Raw genomic sequence first — 25567 nt, 5'->3', positions numbered from 1 at the left:
TTCAGTTTTCCAATTAGTGTAATGCAGCAATCAGCTCATTTAAAGCTGAGAAACCAATGGGAAAATGAAGAAGGAAGGCTTCCCCCTGCTTTTTCTAATCTAGGTTAAAAAATATTTAGCAAATCCAAAAGTTATGGGACAGGGGCACCTGGGTCAATCATTTCAATTAACTAACCAAAAATAATGCCTTTTCATTTCAAACATCAAGTAAGGTCTAATGAACTTACTTGTTTTTCTATTTTATCTTACTTAATGTTATTCTTTTTAACTGATAAAATTTCCTGTTTTGTTGTACTAAGTTTCAGTTTCTACCCTAATGGACATAAGTCAGGCATGTAAATTAATCAAATTTAAAAAAGGAATGCATCATCCATCATTTTCTGACATAAGAATGTGAACATCAGAAATATGACTTGTTAAAATACATATAGCAATCCGCATTTCAGTAATTAATGTATCCCCTGATTAAGAAAATAGACTGTAACTACAATAAAAAGGGTCACATTCAGTTGCAAACCAGCACATTTCAGTGCTGAGACACACTGAGATCAATACATCTTTCTTCAGCAAAATGTCTAGAAAGTATAAACACGGGACAGAACAAAAAAACCCTTCTAGAACAGACTTGTGTGCATCCAACAACAATTGTATTCAACTGTTTAAATAAGCTTCATTTAAAACACCCTCCTGGTTTATTTCTTACTGCAGCATAACCAGGCCAGAAACATTCATCCAAATCTTTCAGCACAGGGTGCAGCTAAAATACAAGCCAGAGCCAAACCGCAGCTGCTGGGGGATTTGCAGGGAACAAGTTCTCCATCAATGGGAGTTTGTCCAGTGAGCATGAGGCCTCCCCAGCTCGTCACTGCTTACAAAGGAGAGCAGGATCCATCATGCTGGCTCAGCCTGGGGCACGGGGACCAGTATCCTGTATTTGGTAAAGTCTGCAAAAGCTCTCACCGCATCCAGCACGGTGTACGCAGGGGAAGCTCGTTAGTGGCTACAGAGGGGATCGACTTACTCCCCCAAGCCTAAAGATCAATTACGCCTGGCTTAACAACCACAAATCCAAATGCAATAGTCTAAAAAGCAGGTCAGCCAGCCTTTTCCAAGCTCAGGCTAGAGCCTCAGTCCAGGGACCTGGTGGCAGGCTGAGGACTGCCAGAGCACAGAGCTGCCCCGTGCCCCTGACAGGCGTAGCTGGGCTTGCTGCCGGATGGGTACCTCACCTGCTCAGGCCCTTTGGGACATCCCGCTCCAACTCCATCAGACCTCTTGTAGCTTTTAGAAATCTGGCCCCGGTTTCTTGCTTTCCAACCTTTTTTCAGGTCTCTCTGTAGTCTCCCCAAAGCACTCAGTTTCCCTTCAAGGCTCCTGTTTTGAGCTGATGGTGGCTACAAAGCCCACAAGTACAAAGCTATGTAAGGGGAAACCTTGTTGTTTTTCCATGTCACATGGGGACAGAGGTGAAGTTCACAAGCCAACAGAAATTCAGCATTTCACCCACTTCAGTGCTTTGTGAAACCAATACAGCCTTTATCCATGTATTTAGACACCACCAATTGATCTTTTCAAGTCCGCCCTGTATAAAACCACTAAAATATAGTCAATTTTAAGACAGAGCGGACTGCAAGTGGACAGTATGCCTTAAAAAAACCACCCCCCCCTCAAAAAAAACCCACCCCCAAACAACAAACCCCACTTCATGAAGCTGAAGCAAAATTCTCTCTGTGTTCCCAAAGGCACGCTCCAAGACTACTTTGTCGCTTCTCACTTGGGAAACTTCAGTAATAGAGAGACTGGTGTGTGCCTACATGCAGAGTTTCACTCTGCCTCTCCCTTTTCTCTTGTGGTGTGATGGTCGGTGTCTCACAGACAGCTGCCCTGGTTTTTCCTGTTCTGCTGGCCACTAAGCTGCTGGGAAAACACCTCAAGGGCTCTCGTCTGGACCGGCTGTGGCTCCTCTATTGAGTGTTGTGTGAAGAATTTATCTGACTTGACCTCAGACAGGGATGTTTTTGCCTGCCAGCACCTTTCTCTGAGGCACTTCCCATCATTTCTGCCCGTTCCAGCCACAAAGATGACATGACACAGGTAGCATGCCCGAGACCACGCAGGAGTGGCAGGACTTGGGGAGGACATCTTACAGCAGACCAGAGACCCACACTACATGCTCTGATTCCGATAAGTCTCCTCTACGTAGGCTGAGATGTGACCCATATTTTGACTGTCTAATAAAGATGGCTCAGTTAAAAAACAAATCTGGCTGAAACTGACAGGTTTTTAGTAGACAACATCAGCCAAGATCTAACTGGGAAGTCAGGGCAAACAAATCAGAGCTGCGGAACTAATGCTGGTTTCAGTGTTGCTTTTAGGCCATGGAAGCCTTGAAAGAGAAATCACAGACAAGAGGGAGACTCATGCTTTCCATGCTATAGGTGTAACCTCATCAAGCTTCTCATCAAGAAGAGGAGACGATTTCTTGCTTGGTGCTTGAACAGTTAGCAGAATGCAGCACAGCTCTCAGATGTTTGCCCTCCATGAGGGACTTGAGGTCATCTTGAAAGCCTCCCGCATGCAAAATTCTTCAGTTTCAGTAGTTCAACAAGTATGGCAAAACAAAGGCAAGCATCAACATTAAGAGGCAAATAGTAGGCAAGAAGCCGGTTCTATGTTCTCCGCTCTGCCCCTTCTTTTTTCACCAGGCTGCGTGTTGAGCATGAGCTGATATAAAGCAAGGAAGGTCACAAAACAATCTGCCAGTCAATAATACTATTAGGACTTGCAGGTTGTGGTGACTGACCAGTCTACCAATATGAAGAAGTCACAAGGAAGAATGGCATTTGTCAAATGCTTGTGCACAGCATGAAAAAACCTAACCTCTTAAGAAAAAAAAAGGCACTGAAAAGATTGTTAAAAGCAAATAGATGTGTATTTATATTATGCCATTCTTAGGATTAAATGTGATGGGTCAGGGAGGAAACAAGAGACTGAAATCTCCCCAAACTGCCATCCATGCTATGCCTGCAGCAGAAGCTGGTACAGCAGAGCTCTGGGCTGTTCCTCTGTGCAGAGCCGGACTGAGCTGAAACCCCCGAGTGATGAAGTGCCAGGCAAGCACATACTGGTGTGTGGGTAGACACATCCCAGGTGTTATCTCTGGTACATAGCTCTTTGGGCATGACATAGCTTGTTCCTTCCATACAGCTAAGTTATCACTGAGCCTCCCAGCTCCAGCTAAGCAAACTCCATTTTGGGTGTGAGATGCAAAGAAGATGCAAATGCGCCTCAACCCCTTTCACAAAATCAAGTGAGCAGTCAGGCTCTTTTGTTCAGCCAAGTGCTTCAATTGCTCGCCTCAGTCTCCCCTTTCAGCTCAGCCACAGGCAGTCAGCTTCGCTGCCAGGTTCGGCGCAGCAGTCACTCTTGCTGCACCAGATCCCGGGCGGCAGAACTGCAGTCACCAGCCACCAGACAAAACGAACAAACTGCTGGAAGAAAAGTGCAGGAGCAGGTGGGAGGAAGCAAGAAGACAGAACAGGAATGAAGTTTAAAACCGTACCAGGCCAAGTCCCTATTTTTTTGCCCCTGTAGCGTGAAAACTCTTTTTAGTTACTAGTTGGTGACATCTGGCACTGTCACAACATGAGGTTAGGAAACCACTTTAAGTTATAGTCCTTGAACACATCCTAGTTTCAGTCTCTGACTCTGTGTGCCAAAAGCTGACGGGCCTCCTTCGGCTGCCGAGACCATCGTCCGCCCCGCAGCTGTGCCTCCCCACCTCGCAGCATGTGCGTCCTTCTCACAGGCAGTGCAGAGGGAAGCAGAACCAGGGGGCTCAGTCCAGGCCTTAAAGCACGAGTAAGTGGTACTGAGTACAGAGATGAGAAATCTCTAGGAAAAAATCAGAACTGTACCGTAGGGAGTGGATTAGTGGAGCAAAGCTCAGCACGCACCAAGCCGCAGGGCCTCCTTCCTGCCGGGCTCAACAGAGGGAAAGCAAATGTGGGTGCTCTGCTGCCTGCCCCAGGCAGGGGACGGCTCACGGGCTTTCAATGAGGGTAGAGACTCCTGTGTCATAAGCTCTTGGAGGAATGTAGGCAAAACATAGCCTGCAACTGCTGCTGAGGCTACACATTTCTAAAATTAACCCTGATGATAACTTTTTCATGATGAGGACAGTCATGCATTGCCCAGAGAGACTGTACAGTCTCCATCCTTGGAGGTTTTTTTTTCCAAGACTCAACTGCATAACGTCCTGAGCAACCTGGTCTGACCCCAGAGCTGACCCTGCTTTGGTTGGAGGTTGGACAAGACGCTTCCTGAGGATCCTTCCAACTGGACTTACCTTGTGATAAACCACAAATTCTGCATCCCCAGCCCTGCTGTTTGGGAAGGCCACGCAGCTTGCTGCAGCAACCCATACGAGTTCCCACTTGAGCTGACCACACTCCGCTGTGCCATGAACAGCCCAGCCCACTTTAAATCATTCAGACATCAAACATCTGGGAAAAACAGAAGCTGGTTCTGACACACTGAAATCACCTTCTGCAGGGAGAGGGGTCCACGCAAGAGCAGAAGCCGGACAGAGGGACTTGCCTGCTGCGACCCTGCATACCAAGTGGGGCAAAACTCAGCCAGGCCCTCCAGCAGCCAGCTGCGTCTCCCCAAACCTGAGCGCGACTCCCCCAGGCTGCTGCAGGGGAAAGTGAGAGAAGGCCTGCCTTTCCCAGCCAGCGGCTGCAGCTGGTCTTCATTGCAGAAAGAGGTTGTAGGTAGCTGCTGTCAGCCACTGCCTGCCTTAGAGAAATGGGGCTCCAAATCCAGACCTTGGCCTCCGACAAGTCTGACTCACGCAAACTCCTCAGCCTCGCTCCCCTCATGCCCAGCCAAAGCTGAAACCTCCGCTAGGGGAAGGGGCTCTTACTGCAGAGCTCTCAAGTAATTTCTATGAGCTTTTTTCCCCGCCAGCATTGCCTCAAACAGCACAGCAAGATTTCCTCACCACAGCTAATACCAGGAAGAGGTGAAGGCACCTGTACAAGCCTCATCATCTCATCGCCCAGGTCCTGTCCATTAAGAACAGCCTCAGCAAAGCCCATGTCTCTGCTCCAGCTGCAGCAGTGGAGGAGGGACAGTGTCATCTCTCCTCCAGGGAATCCAATTTTGGATGCCATACCAGCTGGTAAACAGCAACCCCCTCTGTTCCCTGCTGTCTTGCAGCAAAGCAAGTTGCTCACATACAGGACTAACACCATACTGAAGTGTCTGCTAGGAGACAGCCTACTGCTTTAAAAGAGGATTTGTTAACTGTCTACCCCAAAGAAAGCACTAAGAGAAGAATTATGTAAAGATTTTAAAAACAGACAAGACAACCCTCCCAAATTGTGCCTGGTTCACAGGGACCTTTCCCACAAAAGGAAAAGCTAGGGAAAAGGCTTCCTCACAATACGCCTTCATCGGGTCTGGAACACAGCTTCCTACAGAAACAACAGCCTATCACACAGCAACCACATTTTTAGAGGAGCAAAACCTGGATGTGTTGCATTTCATCCCCACATCTCTCCCCTAACCCCGTAACTGGCTCTCCAGCCCCCTTCCCACCACCCTCTGCCCCTCACAATCCCACCTCCTGCGTGCCTTACAGCTCACCTCTTACCACAGCCCGATACCCTCTGACCTGTTACCTACACCCTGCTTTACTTTTGATAAGAGTATTATGGATCATGCAAGCTTCAGTCCCCCTGTGGTGACACCACCACACACCCCCCCCCTCCCCCCCCCGATTTGGGCATTTTGAGAGAAGGCAGCCTTCTGCTGCTCTACCAGCCGCATCTGGCTATCCAAAACACTGTCACAGGGAGACCAGTACCTTCGCACCACAACGTAGACAAGGAATACAAACCATTTCCACGAATATAAAACATCACTTTCTTAGGAGAAAAGGGTGAAACAGGAAGGCAGCCCCTGTTACCCACGCTCCTCCCACAGCCACCCACCTTCTGCTTAGGCCAGTAACTACTCAGGCTGTGAGGAGATGCCTGCAAGTTACATCTTGCCCTGGTTTAGGCTGACCTCGCAGTGCGCACGGTGGAGCGTGGGAACCTCTGGCGCAAATTCATTATGAACGTGGGCAGGGCAACTCCTTGACCCGCAGGAAACTTTCTGCTTCAACTCAATTGCCAGTATCCAATTACAAATGGTAAAACAGCATCTAGTTTTCTTTCCAAGATTCAACCCCTATTTTTCAATCAGATGCTTCTATTTGTTCTTGCTGCTTCAGAGCTCTCTTGGTCAGATACTTCACTGCCAGAAAGAGATGGATTTTCTTTCCCCACATGCCTTTTAAGGATCCATTCAGTGAACCTGGAAGACACTTTTCCTGCAGACTGACCTAGTTCCACATTTTTGAGCCATGCAGAATGGTGATCCACCAGGCCAAAAAAAGGTGTATTCAAAACATGTCCAATCCAAGGTTATCTCCCAAGTCAAAGGAAGGGATCTGGAAAACAAAACAAACTTAACACCTGATGTTGCATGCTCACAGGTTTGGCTCTGGGATGCTGAAAGCTGTGCATGCCCTTGGGCAGATGGGCCAGGCAAATTTAGTTTCGACCTAAATTGGCTTCAATTTTTCCAAGTAAGTTCTAAAATCCTGATAAATGATAAAAAAAAAAATAAAAAAAAAATCACTGTTCCTCCTTTACCATATCAGCCTGGTGAAGCTCAGAATCACCGTTACAGGTAGCAAACCTTGTAAATGGTGGAAGAAAATACATTTGTGCAGTAATACAAATAAAAAGTCAAGGGATGAAGTGTGTGTATACATACCAAGTAATGGCCTTCAAAGGGATAAAAAGTAGAAATCTGACAGAGAATTAAACTCTTCGATCGCTAAGCGCTGAGAAAAGTGGCAGAAGAAGAAAGCAGGAAGAAATGGACACTGGAAAGTCTTAAACAACAAACCCAACAAAATCAGAAGAAAATGGTTTAGAAGAGCCTTTAAAATGAGTTTTATTGTCAGAATTTTACAAGTAGCCTTCAGTGGCATCATACAAGAAGAACTCTGTTGCAAAACTCTAATAAATAGTCTGCCCCAAGTCCCAAAATATTTTTTGAAATAAAATAAAAACCAAACTTAAAAGAGAATAAAAGCAAGACTTCAGGATGCTCAGAGATGTTAGCAATATTTCCCATTTACAAATAATATCAGGCATTATATAAATCTCCTTCATACAAGTCATTAAAAAACCCAAGACATTCTAAACCTTTACAAAAGCACTCCAGAAATAGTTCCAAAGAGATCCATTTCCATGACAAAACATTAGAGAAGAACTCCATGGGGATTAGCATCACAAATGAAGTTTGAGGTTGAAGTGTAGTGCGTACTTGTGTGGAGCAAGATTAAAGAGCATGAAAAAAGGATTTGAAAAGAGCGTGGAAGTTTCTGTGACAAGACTATGCCCAATGATTTTAATCTGTCTATTTGAGAATGTGGTAAAGGGGAGGGAGTGGATGCTCTTGAAATTAACCTCCAAATATACTGCACTTTATGCAAGGCAATATTTTTTAAGGTAGTGACTGTATACTCAGAAGGGAGTAGAAAAGGTTTCTCAGCATGCTGCACAGTTCAATGCCTGTGCAAACTGCAGCGCTTAAAAGTCGTTTTCTGACACCTAAAAGGTATTTTCTAGAGAGGTAACATGTTGTGGCAAGTTAGCTGTTCCTTCAAAGAACAAGAAATTAACTTTCTTGGCATGAGGCAGTTTGGGAAATCTCATGCTACACAGTTTCACTGGGGATTGGGGATTTCAGAGCTCCAATCCTATCCCAGTACTTTGAAAAATACACTTCTCTAATTTACCTTTACATCTGTCTACCATAGTAAAAGATTTATAAGACCTCTCATGTAATAAAACACAAGTTGAATAAACATTTCTCAAATCTGTTGTGATTTGAGAAGTCCAGAGAAATGGAATGGGAGGGCAGGTGCATGGAGAGGGTTTATGTGGATTTTTATGGAAACACTTCAGGGGAAAGAAATCTTAATCTCTTTACAACTTCAGCCTAAGTCTTCTGCACATATGCAAGTAACAGATTCCCCTGGAAGGGAAGGGGACTATACTTAAGCAGTACAGCAACACTACTCAGTATCTCTCAGCCTGCCTGATACAGCATGAACTGCAGCATGCCTAGTTTTGCTGTTCGTAGTTACTTGCAGCCATTGTTTCCACGGGAAACAAAGGCTACCAGAAATGCTAATGCAATAGATGTGTGATAATACGCCTCACCCATGGCCCACGTCTCTAGTCTCTCTCCAAATGTTATGATGCTGGTTGTACTGTACCATACACTATGGACACGTGTTCTCTGTAATGTATGGGAAGGTAGCACTAGCAATCAAGCGCAAATTGCTAAGGAGACACCTAAAACATTGCATTACATCCCCTTGTCTGTGGCATACTTCAGAAAACAATGTAAGAAGAGCAGTAAAATAAACATTTCTTTCTAATTTTCTAGATGTCATAATATTTGCCAAAGCTGCAAGGAAAAGCAGATTACCTGAAACAGAGAGAAAGGAGTTAATGGAAACAGAGGCAGATGGAACAGCAAGCCTGATCCTGCCTCCAAATAATTTTGTACATAACAGATAAAGAGACAATGTGCAAAAAATAGACATTCACATTTTAGCAGTTAAACTTTTATTTTACCTTTTTAAAATTATTTACTTTGTTTTTCTACAAAAGGCAGACATTGATTGTTGATCTGCAATTGTTCTGAGTGCGCGCAGAGATGCAAAAAAGGGTTATTGGAGGATGAAGGGCAGGGAAGTGCTCTGACTATACTTTCACATGTCATGATTAAGGTGGCATTAAAGCTTAAGTCCCAGTAATAATATTCATAACAGATAGTTTCCTTCCCCGTACACTGTTCTCAGTTCATATCAATTGTGTTGAAAACCCATTCGGTGAATTTCTTCAGTTTCTCAGTTGCATTCTGGGATTCCTCCTGTAACCTCAAGTTGTCTTCCCGCAAATGTTGCACTTCAGCCTGCAGGCTGGCCTTGTCCTCTTTTTCCTTAGGCATGAGGAAAAAAATACAGATCTTAGTGGAAATTTTAGGTCATGCTTCCTAACTATATAGAGAGGCAAGAATCTCTTAAGAGAGCATAAGTTTCTTTTTTTATAAGGACTTTATGTGCAGTAACACATGGTTTTATATCTAAGGGACATTTGTGACATTTCATTCCTCACTTTTTGCTTGAATGAGTAGGATTTCTCTGTATTAAATTCTAATACAGAAGATGGTTCCCCAAGTGATGAAATAAAATTGGGCATGCCCTGTTCTGTATGTACAACATGTATATACAACTGCTGATGGTTAACTAAATAAGGGATAGGAAATATTCCTGCAAATACTTCCCCAGCTAAGAGACTTTTTGTCTGATCACAGCAGATCCTTCTTGGACCAAGCAGGCAGCAACACAATACAGTAAGTTTCCACAGTAGAAATTATACGTTTAGATAATACTCTCACTTTTCAACATCAGCAGCATATATTTACATGGACTAACTTAAAGCCTTTTGCAGTGTCACCTGAATTCGGACTGGAGGTACTCTGAATCACCCTCCTAATTTAAGTGGAAGAACCAGATGCCTACAAATTTAGACACTCCACCCTAGCTTTGTGTAATTAGAAGTATGGCCTGCGAAAAGTAGCAAAGAAATGTCTTTCTCATACAAGGATGAGGCTGTCACAGGCATGGTAAAGCAGGATTACATAGTTATTAGCATCACCTACCAGCACTAAATATATGTCTTAGAGATTTTCTGTAGATGAAATGTTTACCTTCCTTAAATCCTCTTGCAACATCTTCAGCAAACCTTCCAGCTGGTCCACTTTAGAGGCGAGAGTTGGAGGAGATTCTTTACTGTTGAAAGCAGGAAACAAGAATAGGTACTGATATGACTTACAATCTTCACATAGGGTAGCTAACAGCCTTGTCTATACCAAGTGGCTTTATGTAGGTATGCACTCAGGTACACTAACAATTCACAAAATGAACAAAAAGAACCTAACAAAGAGTACGTGGAACACATGCAGCACATTAATCAACAGAACAAATTTAACTCGTTATTAATTGGGGCCATCCTATCACTTAACTTCTCTCTACTTCTACTCATTATAAGTGCCTTGAATTACCATTGCTTTGGACACGTTTATGAACGTCTCAGACAACCTGCAAAAAGGTTCAACTGTACTTAAGATTCTTCTGGTTTTGCTTCCCACCACCATCTTCGTGAGAACTTGCGAAGAGTTCTGTGAAGCCTGGAGATGGCTTCCAAATAAAGGTGTTGCTACTCTTTTTCTTGGTTTGTAGCTGAGGAAGCCTGCCTGTCTGGTGTATTTACTTACCCTGTATAAGGCTTTATCTGTGCAGTAAGCTGGTCCTCAGCCTGATCACCACTGGAGGCAGCGCTCACAGGTCTGTGATTTTCATCGGCAGCAGCAAAGAATGAAGCTCGCTGAACTGAGAAGGCAAACATACAGAGAAAAACAAAGGCAGCAGTAATGATTATCTGTTTATGCATGCTACAGTGCAACAGCTACACCGCAGGATCTCAAAGCAATCTAAGAAGTCTGTTTCAAGCAAGGTAAAGTGATGATACGACAGACCCATATCCACTTGACAGAAGCAAACAGGCATTACAAGTGTTTGCACCAGGTTCTCCACTGTATTGGATTCAACAAGCAAGCACTGCATGCTCACACAGATCATGCATCACCCTCAGGCTAAGAAGCTCTCCAGGAGGGAGATGCTAAAGAGGGCAAAGCAGAGATACTCTGGTGGTGCTCACAGAGTCCACCCAAGGCCAGTTCCAAGAGAGGCAAGAAGCCAAGCTGGAACAACAAGAGCTGTGCCGAACTTCCTGGGTACAACTGCATGACACTACCCAATAGCTCAGTAACTACATTTAGCTTCCTTCACTCCATAAAGGATCGCTTTGTCTTGAGGAAAGAAAAGCTCACTATGCACTTACATGTGCATAGTAACTTCCATACTTACATGTGGAAAGTAAAATGACCAATGTAATTTTTTAGAACCTGAAATTTTTTCCTTATGCCTTAGAAAACATTTTCAGATTGTAACGTGAAACCTCTTTCCTGCCTTATGTCTGCACTTTTTTGTCCTGTAACTGCTCAGATGTTTTAACACATCTCTAAATCACTGTCACATGGTGTGACTGTGAACTCCAAACTGGGCCTACCTCTGGAGTTTCCTAGCACAAACAGTAACATAAACACTTTTTAGTTTAATAAATTAACATCTCTCTCCCTCAGCAGCTGCTGGTCTTTCACTGGAAATAGAACAGTATCATCCTTTTCTGCTGGGCAAATTTTTATTCTATGCTTTCAACAAGGCTAAAATTAACGTGCCTTGGTGTTTGATGGTATTTTTCCTGCTCCTCTCTTTTTTCCTTTGAATGAAAATACTGAAGGTTGGTGTAGCTCAGGGATCCAGGCAGCTTTTGTTTCAGCTGGTTGCAGATACCACTATTTGTAACTGCAGGGGCTTGTGCTGAAGACACCAACCAACAATGTAGAAGAGAGGTGTCCAGGATCACAAATCAGGATTTAGGCTCCTTGGTACTTGTCAACCCCTACTGGCAGCTGGCAGAGACTAGAGATTGAGATTATATTGACATCAGACAGCTGTTCCCTCTCCAAGTCAAATCTGAATATATTTTTACAGCGGTGAGATGAGGGTGCCAGCCAACACATTACACCCGCTTTTCTTCATCTGAGCTGTCAGTTTGTTACCTTCACCACACTGACTTTGTTCACACGTCTAAAGAGAAACACAAGTGAGTTTGGGACCTACAAAAGCGAGGGATTCAGGTTAATGAGGACAGTCAAATAAATCTAACCAAAAAAGGGGATCTTTTAAACAGAAATTCCTGACCACTGTGAAATGCATCAAAACCTGGGTTTCATCCCTATGTGGTGGTAAAAACCCAATCACAACAAATTCATCTCCTCTTGAGGACTCAGGCTTACTTTGAATACTCTTTCCCAAGACTGCAGAGCAGAAATATGAGACATGCTGATCCTACCACTCCTATGGCAATAGAGCAGGGCACACATGTACATCTTGAACACCAGCTTAGACAAGCACTGCCTTAACGATGTATATGGCTACTATCAGAGAACAGCCAAGAAAGGAAGTTACTTCACAGCCTTCTCCAACCATGGAGAATAATGTCTAAAAGATTCAGGATCAGCGAAAACACTTTCATGAAGGTGGGATAGCATTTATGCAGAGATTAGGAAAAGGCACTTCTGTTTAATGCACCTAGAAGACTTTTCCGTTGGATTCTATTAACTGTAAGGTAAACTCCCTTTGGGTTGAAGTCTATTTAATTTTAAATTCAAATACATCTAGGCAGCTTATAGTTCTCTTCAGTTTACTAAGTGTCAAGGAGATGGAAAGTGCCATAGGATGAAATGACACTTACGTGCAAGTCTACATATTCAGCGTATGCAAAGGGAAGAACAGCAATGGAAAAGTATATAACAACAAAGCATATTTCCCAAATTACCTTGGCAGCGCACTTCAGCTGTACTACAGAAACTTCTTGCTAGTGCAGTAAGCAAGCAATCATTAATGTACTCATATGCTTTTCCCCTGCTATTTGACTTTACTTTTGCACTTTCGTGTCAGATGTCTTTTCCACTCTAGCTTTGATGTCTGCAACTGCTCAAAATGAGAAGTAGCCAGCTTCACTGAGATTTGGCCGAACCATAGCACAGAGGGATTCCAGTATGAAGAAATGGTATCTGAGTATTACATACAAAGTCTCTTAAGACTTGAGTTGCTATTTTAAAGGAGCTTAAGCTTCAGACTAAGTAGAAAACACCCAAACCCACTCCTTAATGAAGCATGCACAAAGACCAGCTTTCTAAATATTATATTCTGCAAACTTACCTTCAAAGGCTTTGGCAGCATCTACCAAGTTTGACCAGTCCAGATCAGAAGCAGAATCAGGCAATGGCATAAGACCAGGGTCTGGCATGGGCTGCCGTCTTTGCTCCTGGATATCTGTGAGGGAGCTGTCTGAGGCAGAAAACTCTCCTAGAGTAATGCAGAACAAATTATAAACTCCATTGAAAAAAACCCAAACAAATTCCTTTCTTAATAATAATGCATCCCTATTTTTAATTTTTCTGGTATAGCACTTTTGGAACCAGAACTCAGTAGAATGTTTGATCAACTGTAACTGACCAGGTACAGCATGTTACAAGCCTGTTTTCTGAGACAGTGCTTCTCACCAGGACATTCAGCTCCCTTCTAACCTGTCTGAATCTTTGCAGTTTAGCACTTCAAAAGCCAGTCTCTGCCCCCTGCCAGCACTGGGGCCAGAGGCAGTACTCTTCTACCCAACAATTCCTGCTTCTGCACAAGCTGAAGATACTTTGGAGGGCTCTGCAGCTTGCTGGGGCTTCTACACTCCCTGGTACCTATCTGCTCCTGTAAACATACAAAATTGTGAGGGTTTTTTTCCCCCTCTCTTTACAATCTCGTAAACCAATGGGAGCAAACTAAGGCCTACCAAGATGAATCAGAACAAGAAAACCCTTAAAATTACTTCCAAAGCACTGCATATCTCTCAGCACTTTAGTGAAACCTCTTGATCTTTACTGAAAAATACCCACACCCATCCATAAGATGGTACACGGCCCACTATGGAAAAAACACTGGCAAGCTCGAAAGAAGGATATAAGGTCCCTGTAATTTTTGTACAAACTGGTGCCTAGCAAAGTGAAACACTTGAATTATTGCAGCTAATTAGGGAAAGACCAAATTGTGAACCAACAATTACCTACTTTATTTCAATTTACTGACTGGACAATCAAAAAATGCACAATGCCTGGTCAGTCAGCACATGTGTAAGCTCAGAAGCAGCAACAACTCACTTCCTCATGCCCTCTGTCAAGGCATAAAGAAAGTTTTGCAAAATTTGTGGGTGGTATTAGAAGCACCAGAGATGTAGGGGTGAGAAGATGGACTGGGCACCTGGGAGAAGGCTGCAGAGAAGAAGGGTATAGTGAAGAATCCATTTGGACCAGAGAGAACAGAAAGACAGCGTGGTGGGCAGGATACAAGCCCACTGGAAGACAAATGCCACTAGCTGTGTGGCTTACTGTTGCCTTTTTTTTTTTTGGTAGTCTAATAACTATATAACTTCAATAACTAGAATAACTTTCTAGTAACTTTAGCCAAATAATATTGCTGCCTGGGAAACAATGACCAGAAAAGCTATGCTGCATTCATTTCTTTGCTCAAAAATCTTGAATTTTTTTTTTTTTGTCTGTGTTTACTTTTTATAAATGGAAGTTCAGCTCAATATTAACACTGAGGATTCTTGCATCATCTTCCAAAAAGAGGGCAGTTATTTGAAAAGTTCTTAACATATAAATATTTACAATTAGTGAAAAGATACACAGAATTAGAAGAAAAAACTAACCATATGAAAAATTACCTATTTTAAAAGTGTGAGTTGGATTGTTAATTAAGACAGAGGAGTAAATAAGAATATTTTTAGCTCATTGTTTTCCCTCTTCAAAACAAATGAAGGTGCTCTGGAATAGCTGTTCTTTGTTATTAAGATCTTTGAATTCAAAGAATTTTGAATAGCTGGAAGCCAACAAATACTTGTGGTATTAAATATCCAACTGTACTTAATCCTTGTCTCAGCAAAGGCATGTGTAGGGCGGAGACAATTCGTGTGCCACTCAAATAGGTGGTCCTTTTATCATGCAGGCCCTACATTTTATAGAAAACAGAAAATCTTATTTTGTTGACAAATGTAGAAAGCTTATGTGGTAGGAGGAGTAACTGGTTTGGTGTGGAAGAGAATGTGACAGTGAAAGAAGGTTTTGTGGTTTTCTTTTCGGAAAATACAGGCATCTAATTGAAGAGACCAAGTGCTGCTTTCCACTTCTACTCAGATGGCATCATTAATCTTCTGACCCCAAACCCTAAGAAGCCAAATCCACCAGCCAGTTACAAGTGTAACCAAGTCTGCAAAGTTATTTTAGTACATATAAAAAGCAGAAGTGAAGAGAGCTCAGTTTCCTAACTCTTATGCAAGAAACGTTATACAGAAACAACAGCTCATGAAAATGTCAGGTTCAACACTGAAAACTGATGCCTGGTGATCACAGACAGATGAAAAGAATTTAAAATAGATTTCTTCAGCAGCCTTCACTGTCAAATGTATCCAGTGTATCTAAATACAGACCATGCTTAGGGCCCACTATAGTGAGTTGAATCTATTGATAGCCTTGCATTTTCCTCTTGAAACATACCAAGACATGAATAAATCAGAGCAGACATGTACTTCTTCAGAAAACATTGCGGAATCCTACACTGTGAGATCTAGCTCTATTTCTGGAAAACCCATTTAGTACACATTTAATTATGAGGTACAGCGGGAACCTGTGAAAATTCCCTTTCTCACCAACTGAGACATTCACATGCAGCAACACACAACCTATCAGATAATCCTACTGAGATTTTTCAGTAAACTGATGAGGGAAAGCTGAGTGCCTTCTTGACAGCAGTTTACCAAGTAACTTTTTGTTAGCTGTTGATGTGTGACTAAAATAAGTAACTCAAGTCCTGTAAAATGAATAGGGTAAGGGAGTGAATTTAAAAACAGTTGGTGCAATAAAAGCAGTATCTGGTGTAGTTGTACATCCAAATGTCCACTAGTATTTATTCACTTTTATATCATTATTTTCCTAATAGTATTTTGTTCTCATAATCCCGCACTAAAGGAACTGACACCTGAAGTTGTCACTGCTGGACAACCAGGCATACATTATTTGCTGATTGGTCCAACTGGTCCAGATGACTCCTGGAAGAAATGGTGCAAACTTACAGCCAACGAGGCAAATTTTTGTGCTCCCTCAACAAGGTAACTGCATGACCAGTCATGCAGTCTTACTATACCTACCGAAGTGAGAAAAAAAAAAAATTCCCATCCTATTTTATGTTTTCAGGCATGTGACTTGACTCTCCTCATTTTAGCAAGATCAAGATGGAAGTACTAATTGCTGTAACAAACATTTTCCCTTAACATGACTCACAAAGGATTCCTCTGAAAGTAGAAAAATGGGAAATACACTTACCATGTAGTGATTTCATTCCCAAAGTATATGATGGTCTCCGTAATGGCAGCGACTTTGGGAGAGAAGGGTACGTGCTGGTGAATAGTACATCATTTGGCATGGCTTGGTCCAAGAGCGAGGCCCGCGAGGTGAAGAAGTGGTCCCTTTGACCACTGTAAATACTCTCATCTGACAAAGTCCTTTGCAAGGCACGCCTTGTGGTAGGAGTGCTGGGAAAGGGAGACTGACAGGACAGAGTGTGTGACTATACATTCATAAAAACAAATAAAAAGAAATGAGAAAAAAAAATCAATAAAGAAACTTTTGAAGTCTATGTTGAAATTGTTTTTTAATTTTTTTTGTTGTTGTTTAAATAAGAAAGCAAGTATTAACACAGTATTTTTTCAGAGTGGATAGGAAAAAGATCTAAAGGAATCTGCTTTGAAGGAGATTATAACTAGATAACATATATAGGTCTTTTTTAGCCTATCTCACGTTCTACCTTTTAAATACCCGTCAAAATTCCCCTGAAGTGGAAATCTCAGGCAGCCCTTGCGGATTCTAGAGCTGACGTGTAGCAGATATAACGTTTACAGAAACAGACTGAATGCTGCATAAACCAGAGTTCTCCCTTGTGCCCAGGGGAGGCTGCCTTCCTGCAGGCAGAGCACCAGCAAATGCCAACTAATTAAAAGTCTCATATTACTGAACAACTAGGAACGCCCACCACCGCTTTGATTCTTCAGAAGGATTTGAGTCAAAATTAAGTAAATAGTCCCATGAGTAAGAGAACTTGTGTCTTACCCCCACCATCATCCCAGCTTCCTCCATGCTCCACATCGGAGAAAGAAATGCTGTGGTTAGCTTGGAGTTACATACTCTCTGGTCAGTGCCAGTGAGCTGCTATCAAAGAACACATAACCATTCTGATCAGCAGAGACACTGATTTTCATGAAACCTGTAGCACCATAACTATCTCTAAGACATAACATTTCTTTACGGTTTGGTTAAAATTTGGTCCAAAGGCTTTAATGAAGAAACGGCAAACAAAAAGGAAGGCCTCACCACCCCCATTTGCTGTGTAAACAAGTTTAAACAAAAAAGGAGATAATGAGATTTCCTGAAGGAGTGATTAAACATTATAAAGAGATGCTCATTTGCACATAAAAATAGTTCTCTCTTCTCAGAAAGAGGAAAAAAGCCATTTAAACAGACGGTACTCTACTCCTGTGATCAAAATCCTACACTACAAGGTGGGAGAAGAGCGTGGAGGAGGGACTATTAGTACTGTACAGTGGAAGACAATCTGCCAGATTTTTTTTTTTTCCACATTGTTACAAATTTTAATATTAAAACACTGCTGCACGTTTTGGTTTCATGATTAAGGATCAGAAACAACTAACATTACTTCAAAAAACCTGCTATCATCAAAAGACAAGGAAGGGAAGAGAAGCCATGTCCCATGCCAACTTTCTAATACATCAAATTTTCCCTTCTGCATTGCATCCCTCAGGACATGCCCATCACAGTATGAAGCTTGCATATACACTCTGGTACACAGTTGTCACTATGTTACATTAAGGATCAAGCTGCTTTTTTATTCTGAAATTCAAAAGCTCAGTCAGCAGGTTCATGTTATGATCCAGTGAAATCTCCCAGTACTTGTCCTGAAGTGGCAAAGGAAAAGAAAGAGCTGCTAAGTCAAGCAGCATTTACTTGAGGGTGGTATAGTTCACTTAGTGTTAAAGAATTAGGAGCTGGAATCACCAGTTAATATCAGACATTGAGATTAAAAGGTTGCACAGATATGAACATCTAATGGAGTTGGAACAGAGGCGATATGAGTAGAAATTGTCTTCTGGTAATAGAGCAGAGGAAAGAGAAAAAGAAGGGTGACTTGTCTGAGAAGATATAATGCATAAGTAGTAGGTAACGAGATAAGGAAGGCTGGGAAGGTAATAAAAAGACACACAAAACACAAAATCACAGCCTAGAACAAATTCTACTACCAAACAAAGCCTTTGGCAACCAACAGACAGGAAGGAGGAATATTTTTGGTCTTTGTGCAGTGAACCAATGACAGCTATTATCATTCTTTTTTTTTTTTTTAAACTGTCAAAAAAATTTATGCTGCAAGAACAACTTTTTTGTAAGATGAAATATAAATCATGCAGTGGGCAGAAATGACAGTTACTTTTAAAATGGTAAAGATATAATTTATTCATGTGATAGAATGTTATTAACCTGCTGGAATTTACCAAAAGTGTAACCTGAGTTAACGTACTTTCTACAGTCACCAGGAAACAAAGATCAGGGTAAGAATTGATTTGCTAACCCCAAAGCAGAAAAACAACAAACTTGGGAACATACACACTTTTCATGGTCTTCATGTCACCTCTTTAAATAGAATGGAATTTCTTGGAAAGAGAACAATCCCCTTGCTCAAAACAACCAAAAGGAGATGCTCACATCTCCCATGTCCCACTCCCCTCAGAACTACCACAAACCTAAGAAAAAGATGTCTTGCCATTGGCAAAGTTTTTTTTTGCCTCCGTCCTCAAAAGTAATATCTGAAATAATCTGTGTACGGAACCTAGCACTTACAAGCTTCAATGAGCCACTTTGGGTTTTTACAAGCAAAGAAAGAAGTTGCTGCTCTCTATTCTGCATGGTTGCTGTGGAAACCATTTGGGCTCTAGGTGATGAGCCTGGGCTGTTAAGCACTGACTATACATGGAGACTGTAGAAATCAAGATGTTCTCTTCAAAATGATGGATTTTTAAAATTAATATATGCACTTTTGTGTTATTATACATATTCTGAAACACATCAGGAAATATTTCTAACTATTCTTTATAAATATTTGTTTAAGTTTAGGGAGCATTCTTGGTCCTTGTGCAGTAACAGGATTAGAGAGGCACAAAAGCGTGCTTTTTGCAAGGAGTTTCAATACTGTCAGGAAGTCACTGTCTAGTGATGCAATCAGAGAACAATTCAAATGCATAAGACAACACTACAGGATTTTCCATGAGCCAGCAGTCCTAAATGTTCTTGCAATTTGGCATACTAGTCTCTTTAAATTTCACACAGAACTGTAATATTGCAGTGACTGTAATAATGAAACTGTTCCCCAAATGTATTTCTCTAGTAGGTAAGTCTGTGACAAACAGATGACTTTCTGTCCATGATGAGAAGTCAGGAAACGCCTTGCATTTAATTTCCTGTTAAGGGTGATAATAGAAAAGATCCTATCTGAGAAACTCTTGAGTCCAATGCAGAGTCCAACCAAGTAAGCTCTGTATGAATCAACGCTTCAGCTCTGACTGCTTTGAAAGCACTCAGCATTTTCTACAACAGAAATCTTAAGAGCTTCATGGCCTTCATCCTTTTCCAAATTGTGAAGCATTTGCTTTATTAGTTGATACGCCTAGGCAGCAATGAACTCGATCATTAAATTCTTATAAAATATAACTTTACACATTTCTATTTTGTAACAACAGAACTATGACTCGGATCAGAAGAGGACCTCTACACTGCTCTTCATGTATTCTCAGATTTCACTTAACTGGGACAAGAGATAGCCAGATGACAGACTCTCTCTTTAACATACCTTAAAATTCTTCTGGGATTCAGGTGTTGGGCTATCAAGATCTATCAATTTCTTCAGCTCTTCTTCAACGGTGGACTTGGATGCTCGTTTCGGTGATGCTCGTAGATCTCTTGCTGAAGCACGCAGCCGAGGGTGGGCCATTTCATTGCCATCACTCTGGTGACGTCTTAAATGAAATGGAACAGACACATTCAGGTCTCAAAGCCCTGGGGCAAGAGGCATGAATGAAACAGGAATTATAGCACCCTCAAGACTTCCAAAGAAAAAACCTAGGTGGGGGCACAGAGGAGGGAAGGAGTTTCGCTAATACAGTAGAGCCTCATCTTAATGAATACCTGTGGAAGCAATAAACTTGATTAAAAATGAAAACTACCAATACACTTAAAGGTTATCATAATACATTTTCCCAATACGGGACTGAATCTATTAAAATAATGTGTATTCTGTACAAAACTAAATAATGTAAATGTCTTCAAAGAGCCCCAAAGCAGCAAATCCCCATGTTTCTTTAATCATTTAACTGGCTTTTTATAATGCAGTTATCACAAAGTTTCACTATCTCCTTTTGACAGCCAGTTATTGGTAACATCTAGGGATACTGTGCTTGACCCAAGAAAAGTCAAGAAGGGTTGAATAAATTACTTTGAAATAGGATGAACCACTGGCCTTCCAAGTTCTTTTTCATTGTTTTCCATTGTTCTTAAAGGAACAATATTTTCACTAGTAAGTTGTTTCTCAACTTCTCTTCCAAAAGAGATGGTTTCAGATTGTAATGCAGAGAGATCTTGGCTTGCTTTAAGCCAGTTAGACTGGATACTGGCAGCAATCTTAGCAAGGCAACATGGAGTGTCACAGAGCTAATGCATAGCATGCATGTTACTACTACATGGATGAGAAGCTTAAGGAAAACTCGGGCTCTACATTAAGAGGATTTTTAATATTTGCTCAAAGAGCATTTTGAGTCACCTATAAGAAGTCTCAAGGAAAGATAAGCTTTAATAGGACTGAAATCCACACAGCTCTCTAGAAACGATTAAAAAAATGTCTTTTACAAGTTACAAGGGAATGAGATTAGCTAACTATCAAATATTTAAGCCTAACTGCAGAACTCTAGATTAGAGATTAAGTTCTACACAAGATTAAGCATTCTATTAAATAGTCTTGAGCTCTGCTATCCAGAGAAGTGACACAAATCTCAATACTTCTTTACAATTAAAGCAAATAACCAAACAAGAGAACCAAAAAACAGTCTTACTTTCTTGAATCCATAAACCCCACTGAGTTTATTGTCCCTTCTGGCTTTTTCCATCCGATGAGATACTTGCTAGTAGCACCCTGGCGAGGGTAGAAAGTCCTAGGACCAGATGAGGAGGAAGAGGAGGAGGAGAAAGAAGGTGCGAGCTGGGGAGAAGTAGCAGAATGAAGCTCTTCTTTAGGTGAGCTTCTGGCACTGGTGAAAACAACTGGGCTGGCAGAGTGTCGTGAGCTCATGGTACTAGGAGAAAAACATAATAAAGACAAAATTTGCCTCAAATGTGTATATATGCACCTTGTTTAACTATTTTTAAAGCAGAACTCTGGGCGCAAGATGTTACTCTTATCAATAGTGGGTAGAGTAGCAAAACTAGTTTGCTCTTCTTAAGGGCCTTCCACCAATGTTTCATTAAAAACATCTCACATAGTAATGAAAAATTTTGTAAGCAACCTCTAAGGATGCAACCACTGTCCCCTCATTCCCCTTCATAAATGGGAAATCTAGGGTTCACGGTCATTAGGCAACTTTAAAGTAATACAAGAGATTGTAACTGAATCGGCAAAGAACCACCCAAGTCCAACTTCTTGCTGGAATTCCTGGCTGTGGAAAAAAACATATTTTGAAAGAACTTAAGCAACAGGAAACATCTCTTTCAGACCCCACAACAAACCAGAGAGGAAACCCATACATCTTTCAAAAGAGGGCCTCCTGGATTTTGCCTGAAAATCAGTTACCATTTGCAAAAAAAGACTCTTAAATTGAGAAGTTTGAGCAGGTCTCTAACATATATCACAATTTGTCTAGACAGAAAAAAGAGTTGGGATGACCAACTGCAGCTTATTGTTGGAAGAAGGGGGGGGCTTTAGATGGGAGCTACTCTTTGATTATGCTGATATTCAAATCTGATGCAACTAGCATAGTATCAGGAGCACTAGGGCTTAAGACAGTATTTACTACAACAACTTTAAAAGGTCAGGCATTTCTAAGTACAGTTACAGGAAAACTTTGTGTACAGCCTTAATACTGAAATAGCGTTATATATCTGGAGACCAGTTTTCTATCAGCTCTCTACACGACTTAGCCACATTTTCATCCCTGTATCCAACACTGCAAGGAAGGAATTTGAAACAGATGGCCCTGTGGTAAAGAACGGTTTCTGACTGAGAAATAAAAATTAGCTGGAAGGCTGAATAAAGTCACTGAATAATCTCTTCTTTCTTAGCTTAACAGAAAATTCTTCACCACTCTTTTCATATCTTGATAAAACAATGCATTTTCACATCTCTCTCTCTTACTGAAACAGAAAAAAAGAATTTAAGGTTAAATTTATGTTGCCACCTGGGAAATTTATCTCACCTACATTTAGCCTTATAGAAGTCAGTTAGTTATCTAATCTATGCCACTTGTCTGGCTTCTGCTGTAGTCAATGGAGAAATATCCTTAGGAGGTGATTCTCCTCATCTTAAATTAGGTGTCTCAGATACACAGGGAGAATTAATGCTTTGGAGTTTCTCCTCTCTCTCCACTAACAACAGAAGAAGTCTAAAAAATCATCTTCAAGTATGTTTCATTTTCATATGGCTCAGGTTAAGCACCATGAGTCCCAACAGTTAAGTGCTGTGGATTTAACGAGGAGCCTGAGTGGACTGTAGTCTTTCCACCTCAAACAGCACCGGCTGTTACAGCTCATGCTTCCATCTAATGTACATAGGGATGGCTGTGAAGTCCCTCACATCAGGGGTAAGAGGCATCTCATATGTATGCAAATCAAATGACAATACTACATACTTTTTATTATATAATTATTTTTTTTCTTCCCTCCATCTGTACATTTGAAAGGCCTATACAAAAGACGGCAGATTGGGAAAATATAGGAAGAGATTTTCCTGTCCATCAAGCCTGTATGTTTGGTGCTGCACATCACAAACTTTGTATTTGTAACAGTGAACAGAATTTATAGCGAGAAAGCAGAGAAAACTAAGAGCTAGGGGGAGAGGCAGTAAATTTCTCTTCATTCCCCCTTTTCTCTTCTTTTTCAATACTGAAAGAAAACTCCTACACATGCTAAGTAAACCAGCCCATCTGTCAGGCATCACCACCGCAAAATTAAACTGCCAAGATTTGGGGAAGACACACATCTTTAAAGAAAACGTACGGGGCTATTTTTTTTTTTCATCTTTACCCCCTTCTAAATACATTCAAGAAGTGGAGAAGTCTTTTGCTTCAGTGTAGGAAAAGGGAAGTTCCAATCACGTTTCAGAATTCTTTAATCCATCAGGCAGTTCTCAAGCAAGTGCTAGCTGTGAGAAAACGCTTCTTGATAAAAAACAGTAACAACTCCTAGATAGGCTGGTAGTGTTGATCCTTAATATTACTAGGCAAAGAGGGTAAAAAATGATGTTCAGTATGCTCTACATAAAATTTATATATAAAATGCAGATGTGTATCTAATAAAATGTTATTTTATTAGATATCATATTGTATACACATATTGTGTATTTTAAGTATTATTACTTTAATATTTATTACAATATGCATCATATAATAGATGCCATGAGCAGCCTGGCAAATAAGGAAGAAAACTAGCATACAGTTTTATATACACTTTTCTTTAAAGTGTATTGCATATTTTGAGCTGTGATTTTACAATATAGTATTTTGGGAGGATATTCTGCTTCAGGAACTATGCACAGAACTGTGGATACGACTGAAGCTTTTCATCATAGAAGTAAACACACGTAGGCCAACAGGATACTGACAGATAAAGACACACTTGTTAACTGGGAGGATATTTGGAGAGCAAAAGGCTTTGGATAAACTCTAGAAAAACTAAATCAGAGCTGGAGTGCTATAAGTTGTTAGAGTATTCCACACCAGGAAGCATGCAGAAGATTCCTCTTACTATAACAGACACCTGGACCAGCGTGACAGTCCCCCACCTCCCACCTCAATTATTGAGACATGAAGGATTAAATTAAGGAAAAATTCAAATATTACATGACAATCTACAAGAATTGCAGATGAGCCATTCATAAAGGTATTCTACAATCATTAAATAATATTTTAAGTATCTTAAAATTATTACAAGTAAGGAAAAATATACGTGATTAGAAATAGCCATGATTTTCCTGTAAGTTTTGGTAAGAGGACCATAAGACACCGTACAGTTTAGGTAGAAATCAAAGTCTGATTTTATTTTTTTCCTAGGGAATTCATGCCATCAATGCATATGGCTTCATTTAATGACATTCAGCTATAACGATTCTGTATAATTACTGGCCTACATAATGAAATTCTCCTGGGATGCTAAGAGAAATCTGCACAATCATCAGGAAGGACTTTGGGAATGGGGGTGGAGAAGAAAAATAAAAACCAGCCAGAAGCTCTGCTGTAAAAGTTAATCACTATAATTTACATTTTGCCACCAATTCTCAGGTACAAGTTCTTTTATGCACCATCAAATGATCTGAACACTAATTATCGCTCCTGTCTTCTACAGACACAAACACTCTAATTTGTGGTTATTTTCTTTTCTTTTGTCACCAAGTTCTTTTCAGGGCCAAATTCCTTTTCTTCTTGCTCAGAAACCCAGCTCTAAAGACATTACAGACATTCTGGCATCCACAGGCAAAAGGTAAAAAAGTGAGAAGCAACAAAGGATAACAATTTAGAAACTGATAGAGAAACACACCAATTAAGCTGTTCATTTCTCACAATAAGTAGCCTGGTTCAGAATCACCCTTTAGTGTCCCCTCCTTCACCTCCTTGAAGCAGTCAGCTGTGGTTACATTTTGCAAGTGCCAGTTTAACAAGCTTCCATCTCCATAGAAAGAGCTATGTGAGATTTGGGAGCAAACAGCTGGACCTAAGGTTTCCTCAGGTCAGCACTGCTGTTCAGTGTGCAACCACCAACCGAGGATGCCATGAGAAACAAAATGAAAGCTTTTTAGCCCAGACTGTGCTTTGCTTTATTGTGAGGCATCAAACACATGTTCTAGTCTTCAAAAATAAATAATAAAGAAGGAACACAAGTCAGTCTCTTTTTTCTCCACCAAAATAAACGTTGTGGGTGCAAGGATTGCAGTACTTCTCAAGTATCATGCCCCATGTGTTCTACAAATTGCTACTACTCCTTATTGCAAAGAGCTGCATTTTTAACATGTGATTTTTAAATGAAACTGGAAAAAACCCGCCAATTGTTTTCTCTAGCATAAAGACTAGGGAACCTTAATCTGGAAATTTCAGTAACAGCCCCCCCAAAACATGCAGAGAATCCCTTCAGTACTATCAGAGAAATATCACGTAAATTAATCCAAGTCAACCAGAGAAAATACCATGTTTGGAGACACAATGCTGTCACATAATAAATAACGAGACAACATCCTGGACTTAAGTTTTCAATCAAGTTGCAAAGAATATCCATGGAAGACAAAAATGAGAGCTGTCAGGGTACGCCTGCCCTGCAAAGATACATTTCCTTCTATTAAATTTTCTTGGCTTTTCTACTGAACTAACCCTATTTTGTG

General features: G+C 41.0%; 1 protein-coding gene across 9 annotated transcripts in view; it reads right to left on the bottom strand.

Annotated features, from left to right (window-relative positions):
- Positions 1-8685: 8685 nt before the first annotated feature.
- SIPA1L1 (signal induced proliferation associated 1 like 1) overlaps positions 8686-25567 on the bottom strand; it is a 224181-nt gene continuing 207299 nt past the window's right edge. For 8 of the 9 annotated variants that reach the window (XM_075030550.1, XM_075030551.1, XM_075030553.1 and 5 more), the window contains 7 exons: positions 21042-21281; positions 19787-19952; positions 16198-16441; positions 12989-13135; positions 10417-10531; positions 9850-9931; positions 8686-9078 (listed from right to left, as the gene is read on the bottom strand). In XM_075030550.1, coding sequence (XP_074886651.1) covers positions 8935-9078; positions 9850-9931; positions 10417-10531; positions 12989-13135; positions 16198-16441; positions 19787-19952; positions 21042-21281 — 1138 coding nt within the window. In that variant the 3' untranslated portion in view covers positions 8686-8934. The remainder of the gene's footprint in view (positions 9079-9849; positions 9932-10416; positions 10532-12988; positions 13136-16197; positions 16442-19786; positions 19953-21041; positions 21282-25567) is intronic. The other variant, XM_075030559.1, reaches the window with a different exon arrangement.

This window comes from Buteo buteo, chromosome 6 (assembly GCF_964188355.1).
Source record: "Buteo buteo chromosome 6, bButBut1.hap1.1, whole genome shotgun sequence".
Classification (NCBI taxonomy): domain Eukaryota; kingdom Metazoa; phylum Chordata; class Aves; order Accipitriformes; family Accipitridae; genus Buteo; species Buteo buteo.
The sequence above is the reverse complement of the archived record's forward strand: the minus strand, read 5'-3'. Positions and strand labels throughout refer to the sequence as shown.